This window comes from Telmatherina bonti (genome assembly GCF_933228915.1).
Source record: "Telmatherina bonti genome assembly, chromosome: 5".
NCBI classification, from domain to species: Eukaryota; Metazoa; Chordata; class Actinopteri; order Atheriniformes; family Telmatherinidae; genus Telmatherina; species Telmatherina bonti.
The window spans coordinates 32,723,070-32,744,195 of record NC_136623.1 but is presented as its reverse complement, the minus strand read 5'-3'; the positions used below and the strand labels follow the sequence as shown (position 1 = coordinate 32,744,195).

The following is a 21,126-nucleotide window of genomic DNA, read 5'->3' as shown; positions in this document are numbered from 1 at the left end:
ATCTGATCAACCAAATCAACCCCAGTCAATGCCCCCCCAGACGGATTTTGCTGCGGCTGCTAAAATGCTGCTGGCTGGAAATATGCTGATGTTTGGCTCAACGGTGTCACTTTCAGTTTCTGTTCCTTCAGTGCATTTTAAATTCAGGTTTTATTATAAAACCAGAAAATCTGATTTGTGGCAGATTTGCTGATACATTAGATTTACAGAGATGGACCCAAACGTGATGCTTTAGAAGCAAAACATCATATTAATCATTGAGATTTCTGTCTTATGCAAACACACACCGTATAAAAGGCACCCTCAGGTCGTTCATGGCATGAAGAGCAGCAAAGTCTCCCTGTTCATCCCACCACTTGTTGGCCAGTAACTGGAACCTCCTCAACTCAGCTGGGTCCACTGTGGTCTGCGAGACCGAGCGAGCACTGCACATGAAAACAGAAGAGCAGAGAGGGACCAGCCTGTTTACACACAGCGTGTATCGGAAGATCTATCGTTCTTAATGAAGCAGAAAATTGTGTTTAAATAAAAAAGAATTATATAAAATGCTTCTAAAAAACATAGTAATAACATCCAATACATATCTATTATTCCTTTTTTAAAAATGTATTATTTATGGGTATTGTTATTTTTATTTTTGTGTTATTCCAATTGCATAATGTATAACCATTTGAATATGGAAATGAGCTAAATAAAAACTAAATAATTGTAAAAAAAAAATAATAATAATAATGGAAAACTGCATTACCTAGAGTAGAACTCATTAACCTAAAATTCAGCCTTATTAAACATCAAGATTATAATGATTAAATTGGGTTTGAATGTAGTTAAATGTGACAAGTTAAAATTTTGTCAATTTTTTAGCCGCAATTTTTATTTTCTTTAGTTTTATTATGTTTATTGGACAGAGAGCATTAGTAGAGCAGTAGCTTTAATCAGAGGGAAATATGCTTTTTACCAGCATGTAGCTCTCTGGCCTCATTTTCATCTGGAGTCCCTCAATTTTGATTATATCAATTTTAGGTTTAAAAAAAAAACACTTTCTAGTTTTCTTTTGTTCAAATCAAGAATACTGTTTAACTTTAGGCATCAAATAATGATGTCAATGTCAATTTCCTGACACATAATGTTTATGTTATGTTTATTTGGTTTGAATAGAAGAGATTAGTCACGCAAAATGTTGTAAAACTTATAAGTTTACACAAATTATTCAAAACTATTTGGATAATAAATGATCAAATAAATTAACAACTAGGTGTTGCTAAAATTATTATACTTAAAACACGTTTATAACGTGAAACTGCACGTACAGGTTAAATAATCTGCCATTTTTAATCAAATTTAATCTTTAATCTCACTGCATATTCAGAATGTTATTTCTGATCTTATACATTGCCTCATAATAAGATTATTTTCTACACTAATCTGTGACTATGCAATTCAATAAATTCATCTTCGACAACAATAAACGTTGTGCTTGTAATACTACAATTAAATTTGTTTTTTCATAACAACCTTGGCTTTAAACAGATAAATGTCCATTCTGCTACACCATCTTCCTATATAAACACCGTACACAGTGCGGTCAGGGACCCCCACCACCCCGCTGCCTGCTCTATCTACCCGGTGTAGCGGGGCTCATCGCGCCGCTCCATCTGCAGACAGGCGCCCCTCCGCAGCCACAGTGTCCGCTGTTTGCACACCGCAGTCCAGCTGAACCCGCTCCGCCCCGCAGCCGTCCGGACCGCGCCGCATGCAGAGGTCGGTTTAAGGTGAAACAACCCAAACATGAGGCGGCCGAACTTGTTTGAGAACATGTCACACTGAGAAACAGCTTCTTCTTCTTCTTCCTTTCTTCGCTTGTTAATTTAAAAGTAGCTGTCATGCTTTTAGTACGCTTTGCTGCCACCTTCTGGATTTACGTAATGAAATAAACTAGGGGGTCGGAAAATCGAATCGAAAAATCGAAAATCTGGATTTTATTTGCTTCACAATTTTAAAATCGATTTTTTTTTTCTGTTAAAAATCTTTTTTTTTCAGATAAATAAAAATGACCCATTATAAAATTTTTGTAATTCTTTTCTTGTTTTATCCTTTTACTTGTCTTCTTGGGCATTATAGCAACAGAATGGTGGTCTGGCTACTGTGTTGTTTTTTCTTAATTGAAATAAAAAAAAATTAAAAAAAAGACGAGCAAAAAAAAAACCAAAAGATTTAAATAAATATATGTATGTATATATTTATATATATATATATTTGTTTGTTTTGTTTTTAATCTACAAAAATAAGCAATATCAAAGAATAGTGAGATTAGCAATTTAAATCGAATTGGCATCCAAAAAAATCCAAATTGAATCGAATCGGGACAAAAGCGTATTGTCACAGCCCTAAAATATATGTAAATAAATGTAACTAAAATAAGTAAATGTATTCATTTTTATTATATTTATTTAAAATATTTATAAATATAACACGTGCAGGGTCCAGCTTTTCAGAATTTAGACCCCTTACTCCTGATTTGTAATGCAGAAAGACCAGTTTTCCACAAGATTTGTTTATAATTTTCTTCCTTTTTATCACTTCAATTGTAAACTGAATGAAATAGTCTCTTCTCACGTGTTCATGTTGCTGCAGCTAGTTTAATCGGCTAGGTTATTAAAACGGAATTTAATTACAATCATATAACACTAAAAATGAACAGAAAAAAGCAATAACAGAATTAAATGTTGGGAAAATATAGCAATACAATTAATATTATCTTTTAAAGTGATGTGTTGAAAATTTACCACCTTAGACATAAAAGTTAATAGCTATATTTTATGACAAAGTGTTTTCTTGTATTTCCACTAAATGATGGAATACTAAAAAAAAAAAAAAAAAGAAAAAAGTGACCTAGTGCATCTGATGTTTAGGCTCACTAAACACTAGTCACAGTGAGGAACGTGTTGCAGACTACTTTCTTTACATGCATTTTCTTTTACAGTTATCAAAAAGGGGAAAACTGGTCCTAGATATTGAATATCATTTCAAGCAGTTGGCGTCAAAATCACTTTGCACTCACATGACTGCTCACTGCCTGTGTTTGGGTACCGGACTTACTGGGAAGAACTTGTAGCAGCTGCCAGAGGTTGTTTGTGTAAACACTGGCATTCCCACTGTCCTGACATGCAGCACATACATGATTCTTGCAGCTCCTTTTCTTTATGTCTCTGTGCCAAATCCAGGATATTTCATAGTCCTATTTCAGTTCTGGTGGTTGTGCATAAACTCTGCTGTGAACTGAGGGACTATTTAACCATTATTTCAGATATGCAGTCAGCTTCAGAAAGCAGCTCATTAGTTTACATTGAATTCTCTTGAAGAACTGGATTAAAACATCCAAATCTGGTGTTTTATTTGTATTTGGTAAACCAGGAAACTTTTAACTCAACTATTGTGTTGTCAGTAAACTAAAACTACTGATGTCACCCTAACATAATGAAGTTAAATCCATTGCAACATTAGTGCAGTTCAGGACTGCAGGGAGGTTGGAGCCTATCCCAACAATTAGCACAGCTTCCAGGTTGTTTTTATTTAAATAACCTCCTTAACACCAACCTGCTATTAATTCAACCATCATCACAATTTTTTGCAGTCATACCATTAATAAATGACTTAAAATAATAAATTTCATATACACACACACACACATATATATATATATATATATATATATATATATATATATATATATATATATATATATGTAAAGTTTGTGTGGCACATTTGCAATGATTGTGGGATATTAAATTAAAATGCACTAAAACATGAACCCCAGCCAGCGATGGCTACTATTAAACAGTGGCACTCTGGGATGTTTTTTCCTTAATGGAGCATCACAAACAGTGATGTTATTGGGCGTTTTCATTATTTACATAAAAAGCAGAGGGGCGTTAACCCATGCTTTTCAGACTGACATTTAACACACATCCCGTTAAAACAACAGAACCCTGCATGTATACTGACGTGAATGTGACTTGTTACGGATCAAGTATCACATTCTTCATTATTCCTGATCTGTGTTGTGATTTGATGTGAAGTTGATCATTTCTTTATAATCTGAACAGAGAGTCAAAACAAGGAACAAACAGTTTTATTGGACATCTTACAATGTGTGTGTGGAGGGGGAGGAATTAATTGTCAATGTTTTAAAATGATACATCATCTTTTAGTGTGATCAAACTTTGCATAATGGAAATTCCCACCATTCAAAATGTCTTGTTCTGCAGTCACACTTTAAAAATAACTTATTTACATTAAAAGAAATGTATGAGGGGGGTGTTCACCTACACAAGTGCCTCTATAATGAGACAAGCCTGCTCAACTCATGGAATTTAAAATGGAACAGTGCACAGATCTGGGTGGTAACTGTGCTCCTCAGCGCCTGCTACGACGGGACGGGGATGCTGACCTGAAAGAGAGGTGTGGGCCCACCATTAATATCACACCTTGCAGCACAGACTACATTATACGTATTCACATCAATGCCCTCTTTTCAGCAGCCACTGTACAGGAGTGCATAAAAGTGTGCAGAACTAGAAGCACATCTACCCGCAGAACAAAGCCATAAACAAGTTTTGCTTATTCAGCAGCAGTACTTTGCATCTAAAGCAGTTTAACATTTTAACAAGGTGCTAAGAGACATAAATCTGCAGCAATGCCAGATTGTCTGATAACAAGTCTCCATAAGGGTTTAAAACCCGTTTCTTGCATCATACTTGACTTTAGAGACATTTTCATGATACTGAACATTGTTCTGTTACTGAAAATAGAAATTACAGTGAGACAGACATTTAACACACAGTGAGTAAGAAAAGGAGAAAAAAACGAATACTACCTTGATCGCGACTTAGACTTGTGTTTGCGGCTTGCCTTCTTACCAGACTTGTGAGATTTTTCCGTCGACCTTGAGCGACTACGTTTGGATTTCTTAGATTTCTTTTCCTTGCTAACTTCAGGGGTGGGGGATCTACTAGAGTCGGAGTCTGAGCGTCTCTTGCTAGCTTTGCTGGAGCTCTTCTTGTTGGCTTTGCTATCTAGCCGAGAGCGCTTTTCACTCTGCGAGTCTGCACACGAGTCGATCTCTTTCCTTTTCCTTGATTTGCTGTCCTCCTCTGCAGCTGCGGAGCTTCCTTTGTCCTTCTCCTTGGCCTTTGGCTTCTCTTTCTTTCTGTCCGTCTCTTTTTCCCTGTCCCTGTCTTTATCCTTCTTTTTCTTGTCTTTGTCATGGCTTCGACTCCTGTCCCTCTTCCTGTCTCTGTCTTTGCTGGAGGCCTTTTGCTTGTGTTTGCTGCTCCGACTGTGACTGCTGTCCCTGCGCTCCTGGCTCCTTTTCCTCTCCTTCTCCCTCCCCCTGTCCCGGCTGCGACTGCGGCTGTCTCTGGCTCTGCCCCTGCCTCTGTCCCGGTCTCTGGACCGGGATCTACTCCTGCGACTCCTACGCTCCCGGGAATCACTGCGGTCTTTCTTGTGACGGCCGGATCGCTCTGCGCTGCTTCGCCTCCTGTCCCTGCTCTTCTCGCTACGATCACTACGATGCCGGTGGGAGCTGTGGCTACGGCTGCGCCGGTGGCCCTTATGGGACAAGGAGCGGCTGCGCCTCCTCTTCCTTCGTTGGGAAGAGGACCGAGAAGAACTACGAGAGGATGCGGAGGAGGATGAGGAAGTGGAGGAAGAGTGGGAGCTACTGCGGCTGGAGGAGGAGCGGGAGCTGCTGCTGTGTCCGTTGGCCGGGGAGTCGCTGCCGCTTCGCCCTGATCGCTCCTTCGCTCTGCCCGAGTGCTTTCCCTCACTACCCTCTCTCTCCCCGCGGGACCTACGCCTGTCTACCAAGACCTCCGGCTCCCTCTCCTTTACTTCCTGTTTGTGTGAATTTTCTAACTGACCGTCATCATATTCCCTCCTTTCTCTACTCAATCTCTCCTTCGCCATCTCCTCTGTAGAAACAAACACACAGGTTGGAAAAAGAAAAGTTAATTGGCTGAAACCATGAATGATCTAGTATAAAGAGAGACGTTTTAGAGGTGAAAACATTTTGGATGGACCGTTCAAGTCTTAAGTCAAATTCATTTATATAAACACTCGTCAGAGAAGTGCTTCAGAGTAAGATATTAAAACATGAAGTACAACAGATAAAGTAGGACACATCCACAAAAATAACTGTCATAAAACCCCAAATTAAGCTAAAAGTCTGAACTTTAGTGTCTTCATATGCTTAAAAGAAAATAAGTTTAAACAAAGCAAAGATAGCAGAGCTTTCTACAGAGCTTGAAACCAATGTAGCTTCTGGTCCTGACTTAGGGGCAACGGATGAACCTGTAAATACTGTCCTGAAGATCTAAGGAAATGCGACGGGTTTCATACTTTTAGGATCCCAGATATATACGCAGGAGGTTTTAGAGCCTCAGCAGGCTCTAAAAGTGAGGAGCAGAATTTTAAAGTGAATCCTAAAACACACAAAGATGCCACTGAACAGAGTTGAGGATACACAAGCTTATTTCAGAAGCAATAACATCTCCATCCTGTCAGAGATTAGCTGACTGTTTGCTACTAGTTAACAAGCTAACCAAGGAAGACAACATACACAACTCACAAATAGTTACAGATATTCAACTTCTGAGTAAAATTTAGAGAAAATATAAAAAGTTGATGATAGTGATTATAATGAATGTAGTAAATTTACATTTAATAATGTATTGATACAAAAGCAAACATAAGTGGGTATACCACAACAATCAGTACGACAACATATTAGTACTTGGCCTTGTATTAAGTTTCCTCTTGGTGTGAAAAAGGGAACAGAATGATGAAGACTACTGTTTAGGTACAAGTTGTCATTGAAACAGAACAGAAAGGTGTTGACCCCTGGCTCAGACCCTTCTTTGGGGTTTTCTAGAGGTCTCATATTCATCATTATAGCATCTTATCTAATAAATACTTAAACACTGAAAATATGTACATGTGCATTCAGTAGTTTAGATAATATCTAATCAAGTTCATCTTCAAAGGTTTTTATGCATCTTAGGTTTTTCTTTCATCACAAAAAGCTGAATATTTAAACTTCTTGTGAGTTTTGTATGTTGGAGCAACACAGCTGGTTCTCACTGGGATGAATCTGATGGGAAACATTCCTTAACTGGTGTATTATCTGTCTTACAGGGAAGGCACAAGTAAAATCAAAAGGGGTCCCATATATAACCCTGTGGTACCCCACATAAATATTGTGCTTTTTCTTTTTGTTTAAGAGTAGATCTGAATACCAAACACGTTAAAACCACACTAAGACAGGACCAGACAACCATAGTTCTACGGGTCTGGTGATTGTTGTGCGGTCCAAAGCCTTACCTCGTGCAAGCAGAGCCTCTTGTGCCATTTTTTCTTGCAGCTGTTGCATCTCTCGCTCTTTGCGACGGAAGGCGTCCTGCTTCTCCCGGATGCGATGGCGTAACTCTTCCTCGTCCGTGTCAGAAGATTCAGAGCCACGGGCACTGCGGCCATCCTCATCTTCGCTTTCATCTGAACCATAGTCACCAATCCCGCCTGCCACAACAGAGCCCCGGGGTTGTTGAGTGTTGAGACTATGAAACCAGTCAATCCCAACTCCAGGTCCCTTTGAAAGGCACTTAATCCTACACAACTTTTATCTTTAATGCTAACAAACCTCTTCAAGCAAAGTAAACACAGCCCTTAAACATAAGCACTGAAGTAAAAACTCACATGCTTGAGCCAAACTAAGAGCAAATCAGAGGCCACATTTGCTGTAACGGATAAGCTAATGCATTCGGGTGTCATGTCTTGTGTCAGTTTTGACCCTGTTCCTGCCAACACTGCACCATGAATTCAACATATTTCCCCTCCCTCCCTCCCAGTGACAGAAAAGGGGATACTCACTGAGACCAGTCAGAGAAGCCAGTGCACTTGACTGTGCCAGCTGTTTTGCAGGAGCTTTGATTCACATCAACAACAGGAACAACATGTTAAAACACATACTGCCATTGTCTCAAAGGCAAGAGTCGCTAGAGGAGGAGGTCACAGATAAAGCACTATTCACAAGAGCTGCCATTAGTGACGAGAAAAACAAAATATACAAAACAAAAAAGAAAAAAACAACAAAAATGGAGAAAAGAGAGAGGGTTAACAAACAAACTTCTGTCACACAATCCATTTCAAACAGTCGGACAAAAGGGAAAGAATCAATCTGTACAAATACAGTCACTTCAGTGGAGGAAGTCACTTGTGTCAAATGAGTGCTGGTCAGAGACCTTAGTCAGACATGCAGTCATTCAGCAGAAAACCTAACGGGTTTCCAAATACTGTAAGTGGAAAATATTCCTCTGCTCTATCCGTGTTAGCAAAGAATGGTTGAAAATGTGTTTCTTTGCTGCTTAATGGCCCATCTTTACAGGGCATCACTGATTGGTAGGATTGATTCAGTAGGTAATAAGGTACACATCAGATTCTTTCCAGATTAAAACAAATAGATGATGCATGAACTGGAAAGACGAGCAGACCTCGAGTAGCTTTCCTGTGAGTCTCTCGAGCCACGTTCACGATCTCTTCGTTGGTGACCGCGAGAAGGATTTCTGTCAGAAGAGTTTTTGTGATGCCCATCTAACAGGAAAAGAAAAAGGTGTGCACAAATGCATCTCAATATTACATCTGATTAATGTTTTTCCATCTGAGAAGCAGTTATTTCCACACAGCTACTTGAAACGGGGAAAACAGACCAGCAACTCTTCCTTTAACTCTTCAGTCAGTTCCGGTTCGCTGTCATCTGCAGGGGGCGACGGCGTCCGGACAGAAAATTCTCTTTTAACGGAGACCTTCTCTTCCTCCTCAACTTCTTCGTTGCCTTCATCATCGCTGTCCTGATCCAAGCAGAACAAAACACAGAATTTCAGCCAACAAAACAAACGATTGTGTAGAGATGCACATTAAGCAGTGAGGCGCTTACAAATTTACTCTTGCGGGGCATTTGTGGCCCGTCTCCTTCCACATAGGTCTCGTGTTCTTTGCTGTCGTCTTTTGACATTTCAGCGCGCTCCTTTTCCATTCGCTCCCTCTCCTGCTTCTTCTGCTTCTCCCGATCCATCTTCTCAAGGCCTTCTCTGATCCACGCTGGAAGTGTGCGTCTTTTCACGGCATCTAGCATAAACAGTAGAAATTTTAAGTCGACGTTTCGCTTCAAAATGTCTCAAATATCATCCACAAAACCTGTGAGTTTTCTGTGGAAAATACAGCGAAGACATTATGCAGAATAGATCCACATATTTTATTTACATTTGATTACTCGGATAAAAACAATGAAGAAAAATACGCTAAAAAAAAAAAAAGTCACAAATTAATATTCTGCCAGGCCACGTTTAGCTTTAGTTACAGATCACTTTTGCACAGGTTCATTAAATTCTGTTAAGCTGACATTTTCACTGAGATACTGTGATGATGATGATGATGATGATGATGATGGCAGCGTTCGGCATCCCAAAGATCCCCACATTCTTTCAGTATTTTCAGGTAGCTGACCTCATATGTTGCTAAACTTTGACCCGACCAGCTGGAGCAACCGTTCATTTGTTTAGTAAAATCCGGGTGGCAGCTTTTTCTTTAGCAGGTTAGTGTGTTTCTACAAGCATCCACACCTAAAAGTGAAGTTCTTTTCATTCCTTTCAAGTCCCACACAAAACAGAGCTCCAGATTTTCTTTAGCATGTGTCTTAAACTGTAATCTGGCTGCTGTTGTTCCAGCTTAGTGACTATACATGCTTGTAAGATGAACCAAGTGTTTTAAAATAAAAAGTGGTCTTTAGAGACGCCGTTCCTGACTCAGAAATATCTGATGATAATAAGCACAGGTTGCAGGGAGAGCTCAGACAGAGTCAATGAGGCACCAATAATGAAGCAACTATGCTTGGGGTGTGAGAGGAATGCCTCATGTTTGTACATTAGGGCTGACAGTGTGATCTAAAACTCACATCATAGTATAAATCGAATCCATTTACGTTAATAGTATATATCAGTATAAATTTAAGGTTGAAAATTATAATTAAACAATATGCTTTTGTCTCGATTTGATTCCAATTTTTTTGGGTGCCGATTCGAAGTACATTACGATTCTCACGATTCCATGATATTGCCGATTTTTGTTGACTAAAAACAAAAAAAAATGTACAAAACTATTGGTTTCTAGTCATTTTTCTTCATTTCAATGAGGAAAAAAGACAACACAGTAGCCAGACCATCATTCTGCTGCTACAATGCCCAAGAAGACAAGTATCAATAAAAACAATAAAAATGACAAAAATGTTATGATGTACAGAAGCGTAGAGCTGTCATCCTAATGAAAAAATAAGTGGGGAGCCCTATCACGTTATAACATGATTATTTTTATTGCAAAAACATATAACCACATGAAGCTAAGACAATGCAGTTTGTATTCATAGTGATTCTCGTGCCGCTCAAGTTGATCGATCAGAAATGATCCCACGTCAAGAGGACCGGACTCATTCTTCCTTCTGTACAGACCCATACCTTTTAAAATGACCCTTATACTACGCATACTTATTACAATTAAATCCAAAGTTTTCAAAAGCAGCAAAATTTCACCATGTCTCAACCCAAGTATGAAGTCAAACTTGATAAAGTCCTGTAAAGGAGCCATTTGTGATCTCCTTTCCACCCCACGCACAATTTCCTCAGCTAAAGTCAATAATACCCAAATTCACGTTCTCCAACATATCACTTTATAAGGTGATACGTTTCACGTTATCACAGTAAAACTATCACGTTATAACGTGATATGGCCCCAACTTTTTATTTTAATTTATTAGGATGACAGCTCTACGCTTTCGTAATAATGTATTATTTTTATTTATTCGGGGAAAAAAATCATTTAACAAAACAACAAAAAAATTGCTAAAATTGTGAAACAAAAAAATTCTGATAGTCTTTTTTTTTTAAATTTGATTTCCCACCGCTAATAAAAAGCAAACATATAACGTCATTTTTAGAGCATTGCTGAGCAGAAAGGAGTAGTCATAAAAAAACCCAGCCCTTTATGCAAATGAAGAGAAAGGATTTCAGACAGAAGCACAGAGACCGTTTTCTATGTTGCCCAACAGTTTCAAGCATCTTCTTGCCAGTTTCCACGATCAATAATGTATTGATTTATAAGGCTGATATGAGGCTCCACGGTGTGACTCGACCACACATTTGAAGTATTTGCGAAGTATTTTAAAAGACAGAGGTCATTCTCAACTCGCTCTCGGAGCTGGCGATGCAGTTTGGCCATTTCTGTGTTGTTAAAATACCTACGTATCACGTGGATCGAGGGTTTTTAATCGTCTCTAAACCCGCTGCGTTCCACTGTGTAGAAATGGATCATATCTTTGCATAAGTATGTTGTCATGGCTCTTATGTTACCCTATCACTACTCACTTTTTCCTCAGCAGATAAATAATACAGACTAAAATAAGCTTAAAAAATAAATAACTTAAAGAGGTGCTATTATGGTATTTGGAGTTTTCTGAGCTTTCTCCAGTGTTACAGTGTTGAATCCTCATCAGACATGTGAACGACACTGTTTTTTTATCACCTAAACGCATGTTTGAGTTTCAGCATGCTCTCCGCTTGGTTTCCATGGCGACGAAAAACGCATCGTTTTAGAGAGTTTTTTCTACTTGGAAATCCTTGTGACGTCCCGGCGGATAAGGTTCGGTGATTGGTTACCTTCTACTGGTTAACAAGGGCATGTACAAATACGTCAGGCGGGTGGAAAACGTGGGATAAAGTTATTTCCAACGATGGCTGGTGAGTTTACCAAAGAGAGACATCCTGCTGCATTCGTTGCTGTGGGTTGCTGTTTTCCACTTAGTTTGCAGGGTCGGATTCAGGTTCCAACATGTAGGGCTGTATGCTATGTGTTGACATGGTATTTTGTTTTTTTTTTATTGAGTTCATATTAGCCTAATCCTTCTGTTTATGAGATGTTACAATGACGGCGAAAGCAGTTGCAGTGCGCGCTCCCGATGTAGCGCGGTGGCGGGAGGCGGGGCTTATTGCGGAAGAGTCTCAATCCACTCGTTTTACCCACAGACTGATCTGACAGCCTACAAAGAGGGTCGGTCTGAAGTTTATAAAGCGATTTGTGACAATAACTCGATCAATCCCAGCCATTCTGGTCTAAGAAATAAAAATAAATTAGCCTGAAATGCACAAAATTGTTCCACTTTAATGTAACCGGGAACCAAAACAGACATAAATAATGGATGACTGGAAAAATGTTAAAGCAAAAGAAAAACGTATCTTTGTAATCACATTTTTATGACCATTGGTGTACTTTTCAGGCCAGCAGACATCAGACTCACCGAGTGCAACAGGAGCCTCTGGTTTGACAGGGAGCTGGACAGGGGATCTGGGCCGGTCTCTAAACCCTGGAGGCCGAGTGTCTCGTCTGTTCTGAGGAGGACCCTGCCAGTACGGAGAGTGAAAGCCTGAAGGAGTGGGGGTGAAAGAGGAAGCGGCTCCATGCTGTGGGGAGACGGCACAAACTGGGAATTAAAGGTCGTTCACAGCACAGAGGGTTCTCCGTTTCCTGCATCACTGAGCTTGGATTGTTGTAGCAAACATGTGAGAGGATAAGTATCCATCATCCCTAACTGGACTACATAGCATCTTTAAAGCAGAAATTTAAAATATATATATGTTTGTTTGTTTTTTTAAAAAAGCCTGATTTAAAAGGACAAAAACAAAAAAAAGAAAGAAAGGAAAATAAAGCCAAACCATGCCGAGTCCTCAACAAGCCAAAACTTTCCTCTGCACAGCAAGAAAGAAAATGACTGATACACCTAGAGGCTGGGATCCGGCACAGTTTCTTTGGATTGCTTCTTCTTCTGTCACACTAAAACCAAATAGCTTCAACAGTTTCTACTGTAGCATCTGCATACCTGATAATCAAACTGGTTCATGGCCATGGGGGCCATGGCGTAGCTGTCGGGCTGTGCCCCATACCCATGGCTGTTCTGGGGGTAAACCCCGTGGTGGGCTTCAGAGTTGAACTCCACGCTGTCCTGGCTGTTGCTGTCCTCGCTGGGGGTCACCACGTCCATTGGTCCTGACCCCGGAGGGATCCAGGTCTGGTCTGGGGGTGGAGGAGGAGGAGGGGGCTGACCATGCATTCCCCACTCTTTCAATGACATAAAGAACAAAAAAAATATCAATACATTTGCATTTTATTCTAGGAATGCCTAAAGCTGAACTTTTCTGCATACAAATACATATATTTAATCATATATCATTCTTTTCTTTTTATACTGCTTTGGTGGTGGTGGGGGGTTTGGAGTCTATCCCAGCAGTTAGCAGGACAGAGGTAGTGTCTACTCTGGAAAGGTCGCCACTCCATCACAGGGTCAACACAGAGAGAAAAACAACCATTCATACTCACATTCACATCTATGGACAACTTGGAGTAGGTAAATAACCTAACATCTATGTCTCTGAACGGTGGGGGGAAGCCAAAGTACCCAGAGAGAAACCCACATGCACAAGGAGAGAACATGCAAACTCCACACAGACAGGCCACTGTTCAAAACCGCCTCCCACCAAGGTTCAAACCAGCAACCTTCCTGCCACAGTGCAGCTTCATATAATATTATATTATATTATATTATATTATATTATATATTTTGCACTGCTACGTGGCAGCAGCAAGAAGTGGGTCTGATCATACTGCGATCATAGATTTTTCTTTTGGCAGGCTGCATCTATGCAACCAGAAAAAGTTGTTTACTAGCCAGATAAACAGATTCCAAAACCAAATTTATGAGTAAAATTAGACACAAAATCCCAAAGAAGCCAAAGTACCTGGAGAGAAACTCACATGCACAAGGGAAGAACATGCAAACTCCACACAGACAGGCCACTGTTCAAAACCGCCTCCCACCAAGGTTCAAACCAGCAACCGTCCTGCCACAGTGCAGCTTCATATTATATTATATTATATTATATTATATTATATTATATTATATTATATATTTTGCACTGCTACGTGGCAGCAAGAAGTGGGTCTGATCATACTGCGATCATAGATTTTTCTTTGGCAGGCTGCATCCATGCAACCAGAAAAAGTTGTTTACTAGCCAGATAAACAGATTCCAAAACCAAATGCATGAGTTAAATAAGACACAAAATCCCAAGAGAAAGTAAAAATAATGCAGGGCAGGAGAAAAGCTTAGAAAATTCAATGCATTTCTTCCAAACATTCTGATGAGGTGGTCAGCTAAAAACAACTGACAAACCTGAATCACCAACAATGACACGAAAAGAATTGTGTATTATGTATTTCAGAAAGACACAGCTGCAGGAGCATATCCTGGTCTCTAAAGTGTCTACATGCTGCTTTGAGACTGTATGAGCAGCATGTGACAACAAAGTCAATAGAAAGCCAAAAGGAGGAGGCCCTGCAGTGCTATTCAACTTGGACATGTAAAGGAAAAAATCTGCACACGGAACATTGAAACCGTTAGCTGCAAGTTTCTGCAAACATTGACTGATATTGATGTTGTCTTTTAAAGATCAAGAAGGCTAGTTTTGTGCTGACAGCTGATCTGGAACTCACTGTGCGCAAGCTGCTGAAAATTATGGACAGTTTTTCACAACCTCTATGTGACACACTGAGGAAAAAAAAGTGTGTTTAATCAAGTACACCTACAACATTTGTATGTGGATGTGCTGAGGCATGTGCTTTAATGTGATAATTAGCAATTGGCCACTTTGTTCAGACCTTGGTGAAATAAAATAAACAGGGTTGTAGAGCTGCTCGATTATGACAAAAATAATAATCACGATTATTTTGACTGAAATTGAGATCTCGATTATTTAACACAATTATCCAGTATTTTTAAACAACGCTGTGCGTCGTGGTGTTCTCGACTCCGTGTCGTGCATTATAACCATCTAATGCACGGTTCAGAGTTGTTTAATCCACTTTTACCGCTTATACAGGAACTATTTTACGTCGGCCTCGATGTACATTTTATGCCAAATAACCGCTGTCAGGCTGCAGCGTGTTTTTCTCATCCACCTGTTAAAAAACAGCTGATCTGAACCAGCTGATTAACGCGTTGCTATGGTAACGGTCTGTAACAGAGGGATATTACAGTGTTTAACTCGCCAAACTATGTATACGAAAATAATGCAGCCAGTTCTCACTGACAATGGTATAAACTATGTTGTAGGGAACTTCCTCAACCTACTGCAGTTATTCTACATTGACCTGCAGCCGGAGCCGACTGAGACTGGCCGCCTGGGAGTGCTTTAGGACGGGAGAGGCTCCCGCTGATCGTTCCTTACAGTAACTGCAGACCAGAAAACACCAGAAATGTCTCTAATAACTCCAGTAAAAGCTGCTAGATTTGTCGCTAGTTGCTTTTAACAATAAAAGTCACCAGATTTAGCGAGAAACTCGCCAAGTTGGCAACAGTGTCTGAATGAAACCAAAGCGGCTATGGGAGGAGTTTACAGCACAGCGCTGCAATGCCATGATGCTCGATTAGCAACTGAAGACGGCAGGAGAGGAAACTGCAAACAGAAAAATAATCGTACCCTTTTATTTTTATAATTGTTTAAAACCCTGATCGTAATTGAGATTAAAATCCAATTAATCGCCCAGCCCTTCAGGGTTGTGGAAAAGGTTATTTCAAAAGGTCCCTGTGGTCATGAAGCAACTATTGTTTACCTGGCTGCCACACTCTGCCAAAAGCTGGGTCACCCTGGAAAGCTCCATGGTTAGTCTGTCCCACAGCTTCGAGGCCAGGGATGTCCTGTCCATTTGGCTGCACGTTGTGCGGCTGTGATCCAGTCGTAGATTCCTTCTGGGCTATCCATGCCTGTGCCAGTGCAGCCCAGTCCACTTGACCTGGACAAGCCAGAGAGAAGACCCACAGATAAGAAATAAGAATGCAAATTTTTACAATATTTGACCATTTTCTTTTTAAAAGATACAATGCTTTGATGGTTTATCTTTGACTCACCGGGATCATGCTGGTGTTGGAAAGACTGCATCCACTGCTGCTGGCTCAGAGGCCACTGCGGCCAAGGCTGTCCTCCCTGGTCCCACATCACCCCTCTCCGTAATTACACCTTCAAAAACATTTTATTTTTAGCCGACATCACATGGGGCACTATAGTCTATAAAATTACACTCGACTAAAGGCCAAAAGAGAAACTTCAGCTTTAAGAGAGCTAACGCTACGCCAGGCTAACATGCTAGCTACTGGATGTTAGCAACACCGGCGAAATTTAGACAATTTCATTTGGTAATGGTGGATATAGATGCTATGCATTGCGTGATCTATAGTCACACTGATGTACGACTCTGAAATAAGTTCAAAGTTGTTAAAATATCATGATGAAAACCGCCTAAAAGAATTGACTTTGTAATGAAGGAAAGCTAGCCCAAGCTAACGTGAGCTAATGCTCGTTTAGCCAAGCCTGGAACGCTCCAAGGCAGTATTAAAATAGGCTTTGCATTTAATGTGCCGATTAAAAAAGAAAGCATCACTCAAATGGTCATCAAAGGTGTGCTTTGAGCCACTTAATTCCCACCTTTTCTAGTTTGTCTCCCGGCGATGCGGTTCTGAATCAAAATGGCTGCAATGGAGCTGCTGCTCGAAGGAAGCTCTGTTGCCTTCACGGACAGTTGGATATGTTGCGATTCAGGCCCAATGAACGGCAAACGCTGCCATCGAACAAGAAAACAACTGGTTTGTAGGTCGTGAATTAGAAACTCAGATACATTTTCCATATTGGGGTTTTTTTTTTTTTTTTTTTTTTTTTTTGTACAAATAGATAATTGAGTATAAAATAGATAAATTACTGAAATATCGATGTCATACACAGGCACATACACATAAAAGTGCACAGGCCCCTGGGCCCAGAATATTCCAGGGGCCCCCTTCCTCACCGCAACGTTGTAAAAATTGTGAATGATACACTGTGAAACTGCATTTCTAACATCTTTCAGCCAGTGGTTGTAGTTTGATTCTATGTTATGTTCTTTAAAAAAGCTTTTTTTTAAATGAAATTTGACATTTATGAAAAACACATCAACAAACAAATGCAAGGTTAGTCTTTTTCATGGTAGAGTGAATGAAATTTTTATATTTTCCCTCAACATTTTACAGTTACCTCTGCAGAAGTAGAAAGGCACAAACAGCACCTAAAGTAAGCACCTGGAAAGACTCAGCTGCTGATAAGTGATGAAACTGAACAGAATGATGCTGAGTAATTACAAAGAGCAAGAAAGTCATTCAATCATGTGGTGCATTTGTTTGAATTGCTTGACTGCTGTAATGAACTAAAATGAACTAATTAATAAATAGATGCCCTGCAATGGACTGGCGAGCTGTCCAGGGTGTACCCTGCCTGTCGCCCAAAGCCGGCTGGGATAGGCTCCGCCTTCCCCGCGACCCTGAATTGGAATAAGCGGTTCGGAAAATGAATGAATGAATGAATGACTAATAAATAGATAGATGAATGAATAACAGGAAGAAAGATTCTCTGTCCTTATCTAAGTTCAAGTGGGTACACAGTGGGTTTGTCACAGCATCAATCATTTGCTTAATATAGCACCCCAAACGTTAGGCCATCTGAACCAACCACATGTTTCAGGACTTTTAAAATGTTATCCTATACAAACACCAGGTTATACAATCAGGTAAATAAAACCACAGACGGACAAAAACACAACATAATAAACTCAATCATTTTTTGTTAAACAAAAGTTGTCTGTTATAAATTAGTCCCACAATTACTGTGGGAATAATAAATAATTTATTAGCCAGGTGCTACTAATCAAACACATTTGACTTAATTTATCACAGTGAAATCAACCAACTCAGGAAAAGCAGAAGTTTTGGTAGGCTGAAGCATTCAGGTGTGTGTTCACACAGTACTAAAGGAGAAAGAACTTGTTTTGAGAAGCAATCGCTATAGAAGGGAGTCAAAGGCAACTTCTAAACTGCACAAGAGTCCATCATTAAACAATGAGAAAGATTATTTGGAAACAAAAACAAAACCATTATAGACAGTTTTCAGTGGTTTTTATCCCAGCCATTTCACATCAAGGCCAGACAATGCCTAAAGACACTGTTACAACAAACACACAGACAAAAAATCCACCGCAGGCATTTGTATTTTAAATGTTAAAGTTTATTACAATAAAGTTAAAGAAAGGACTAAACAAAGCATGATTCATTGAAAATGAGTTTTTTCCTTTAATGGCAGAACATTTTCTGTTTGTAAAGGAACAAATTTTAAGACTTCTGTTGATCAGATGGGATATAAGTGGCAAAATTAGCCCTGAATATATGACAGTGGACAAGTGGCAAATGGTCTATGGGCTTTTTTTGCAGCAGGAGCACCTGGGTTCCTTTGGCTGTATTTTACATTGAGAAATATTAATCAACAAAAGCTTCACTGAAATCAGGTCATGGAATAAGAAAACAATTTAAACGACACCTGAAAATCTACAGTGGAATGGCTGAAAGGAAGGACATTCACTGTGTTTTTTTTTAACCCCCCACAATGTGGCACTTTGGTCAACATTGTTGTTTTTATGCATTATAAATAAAATTGTATTGTGTTGTGTTGTGTTGTGTTGTGTTGTGTTGTGTTGTGTTGTGTTGTGTTGTGTTGTGTTGGAATGACCAAGCAAAGCCCAGGACCTTAGGGGAGCTGTTTTCAAATTAATGCCATAAATAAACTAAAGATACTGATGACTTTATACAGAAAACAATTATTAGGTCCATACACTTGAGGTGGCGTGAGGTGCATCTGATCATTGTAGCTTGGCCAAGAAAAAGGTCATCCATCCATCCATTTTTATTAAAAGTTTAGTCTAATTCAGTGTTCAGGTCACACATTAACATTTCAGTGAGCTTCTGCTACACCCCTACATTTATTTCCATCCAGTTGTCACATTTATTTTTCTAGTAAAACATTATACTGATGATGAGAGAGTCTGACCAATGTGCTGAGCCTTCTCCAGCACATCCAGAATATTCTTAATGGGCTTCAAGACTGGACTCTGGTGGCCAATCATGTGTGAAAATGGTGTATAATGCTTCCTGAATCATTAATAGAATATGGCCGCGGCATCAGGGAAGATGGAATAACCTACTCAGAGTCATCCAGTATGTTCGTGTATCAGCTGATCTCATTGTTTTGGTAGATAACATAGCTGAACCTAGACTTGACCAACTGCAGCGACCCCAGATCATAGACTGGCTTGTAGTAGACACTAGGCATGATGACTACATTACTTCACCTGCCCCTGTTCTTACCCTGGTGCTCTCATCTTGCTGGAACAGGGTAAATCTGGACTCATAAGATCACACGACCTTCTTACACTGCTCCAGATTCCAATCTTTATGCTCGTAAAGTCCTTTTCTCCAGTTAGTCTCACTAATTCATGGTTTTCTTTTGGCAACACAGCTGTTCAGTCCCTTGAGGTCCTTCTGCACTGTGCATATGGAAATGTTCTTACTGTCATTATAACCCTCAGTATAACTCAGGTCCAGAGAAAATGTTGTGTTCATGTGTGTTTAAACTTAAAGTTGCTCCAGAGTTGCACATTGCACATGTAAATTTAATCTTTCTGAGTTTACAGCCTCATTTTAAAGTTGAAGTCTTCTTAAGTGTGGCATTATGTGCATTACGTTTGACAATGCATGTGTTCAAAATCTGTTTACAACACAAACAGGTAGGTGAAAAACCAATTGCTCGTGCAGTTTAAATGTGTTACCTCTGGTATATCCGTGTGTTAATGTTGTATTTCCGTTTGTCTTTTCCAAAGTGATGACTTTTCCATTTAATTTGAGGTTTTGTGTCATGGAGGCCAAATACATCTATTTTTCATTGAGTCTGTTTTACATTTACATGTATTCTTGGGGACATTTAAAAAAAATCTTCTTTCAAAACATTTTGTAAACATCAAGTCTCATATCATCAGACTCCCAGCTCTTTGCTGTCACTGTGGTGGTTCTGGGGTGATTTCTGACAAATATAATACTTCATAAGTGACCTAAAAATGTTAAAAGTCCTCACAGTTTTAAAAAGCTTTTCTTTAATAGCCAAAGGTTTAGTTGATAAGATAGTTTAATATTGAAACCCAGCTGCTTTATGAGCAGAGATCATCTGTTTTTCAGCTCAAGATTTTAGAAGTGATACACAATCTATGATGTTATTTCATAAATGCAATCACTTTCTGATGGTGTCTATATTGATTGTCTCTCATTCTGTATCCATTTTCCACTTTGATGAAGACATATTTGGAGTTCCTTCAGCAGATCAACAAAGCTACACCCCCCATATGTTGGTGAATAGTCCAGCACACGCTGGATATTTTATTTTCATGCTCATTTAGAGAGGGCAGTTCAAAGGAGCACATTCACATAATTTAGTTTTTATTATCAGGTTTTAGTCTTGGGTATGAAATTCATGTTTACAGGAGTCCCAGCTCTGGAGTTGGTCTGTCAAATATAATCCTTTTATATTTTTTTAAAATTATTATTTGCCTCTCTGAGTAAAAAATAGTCATTCTGCAAAATAATTAAGCATTAATGTGACAAAACTCAGATGCAGACTCACTTTTGAGTGTTTGTTGTGTTGATCTGCAGGAAACAGTGAGGAGACTCATATATTTTCCTGTCATTAAAGGATGGATGAACAGAAAAACCAGACAGTGGTGCAGTTGCATGGTGGGTTAGTGATTTCAGAAAAGGGATGAAAATGTGCCTCAACTCTTTGCAGCAATTTTTCATTTTGTTCTGACTGCTAAAAAAAATCCTCCGAGGTTTAACTCTTATTAATTAAATAACAAATGATTAGACCAACACAAAGTGTCATGTACAAGTCATTTAACATGTTTAAATAAATGGCAGTACCACATTGCATCTGCTGATGTCCAATTTAATTCCCACTGAAGCATTTAAGACAAACACCTTCAAGTCAAGACCAGCAAACATTTTCATATGGCTGCCGTTACTGGAATAAAAGAATCTCCATATAAATGAATCCTCAGATGAAATGACGT

At 39.4% G+C, this 21,126-nt stretch overlaps 2 protein-coding genes across 2 annotated transcripts in view; both read right to left on the bottom strand.

Annotated features, from left to right (window-relative positions):
• The window catches only part of coq3 (coenzyme Q3 methyltransferase), a 7,604-nt gene extending 5,762 nt beyond the window's left edge, over positions 1-1,842 (bottom strand). The window contains exons 1-2 of the mRNA XM_079240690.1: positions 1,624-1,842; positions 288-425 (exon numbers count right to left, since the gene is read on the bottom strand). Of these exons, the coding sequence (XP_079096816.1) occupies positions 288-425; positions 1,624-1,817 (332 nt within the window). The 5' untranslated portion in view covers positions 1,818-1,842. The remainder of the gene's footprint in view (positions 1-287; positions 426-1,623) is intronic.
• Positions 1,843-4,129: 2,287 nt separating this feature from the next.
• On the bottom strand, positions 4,130-16,723 carry pnisr (PNN-interacting serine/arginine-rich protein). The gene is made up of 12 exons (XM_079240181.1): positions 16,638-16,723; positions 16,064-16,172; positions 15,769-15,948; positions 12,980-13,218; positions 12,401-12,563; positions 8,993-9,183; positions 8,766-8,906; positions 8,550-8,649; positions 7,930-7,983; positions 7,384-7,578; positions 4,877-5,975; positions 4,130-4,450 (listed from the first exon to the last, which is right to left on the bottom strand). Exons 2-12 carry the CDS (start codon positions 16,149-16,151, stop codon positions 4,417-4,419), a joined length of 2,484 nt encoding a protein of 827 aa, XP_079096307.1. The 5' UTR covers positions 16,152-16,172; positions 16,638-16,723; the 3' UTR covers positions 4,130-4,416.
• Between the last annotated feature and the right edge of the window lie 4,403 nt (positions 16,724-21,126).

What these genes read in the sequence shown, in the direction of transcription:
- pnisr (XM_079240181.1), bottom strand. Translation starts at nt 16,151, where the DNA reads ATGTGGGACCAGGGAGGACAGCCTTGGCCGCAGTGGCCTCTGAGCCAG. An exon ending in TGAACCAGTTTGATTATCAG is followed by an intron (nt 12,564 to 12,979) that starts GTATGCAGATGC and finishes GTCTCCCCACAG; the next exon opens with CATGGAGCCGCTTCCTCTTT. An exon ending in AGAGGCTCCTGTTGCACTCG is followed by an intron (nt 9,184 to 12,400) that starts GTGAGTCTGATG and finishes TGTTTATGCTAG; the next exon opens with ATGCCGTGAAAAGACGCACA.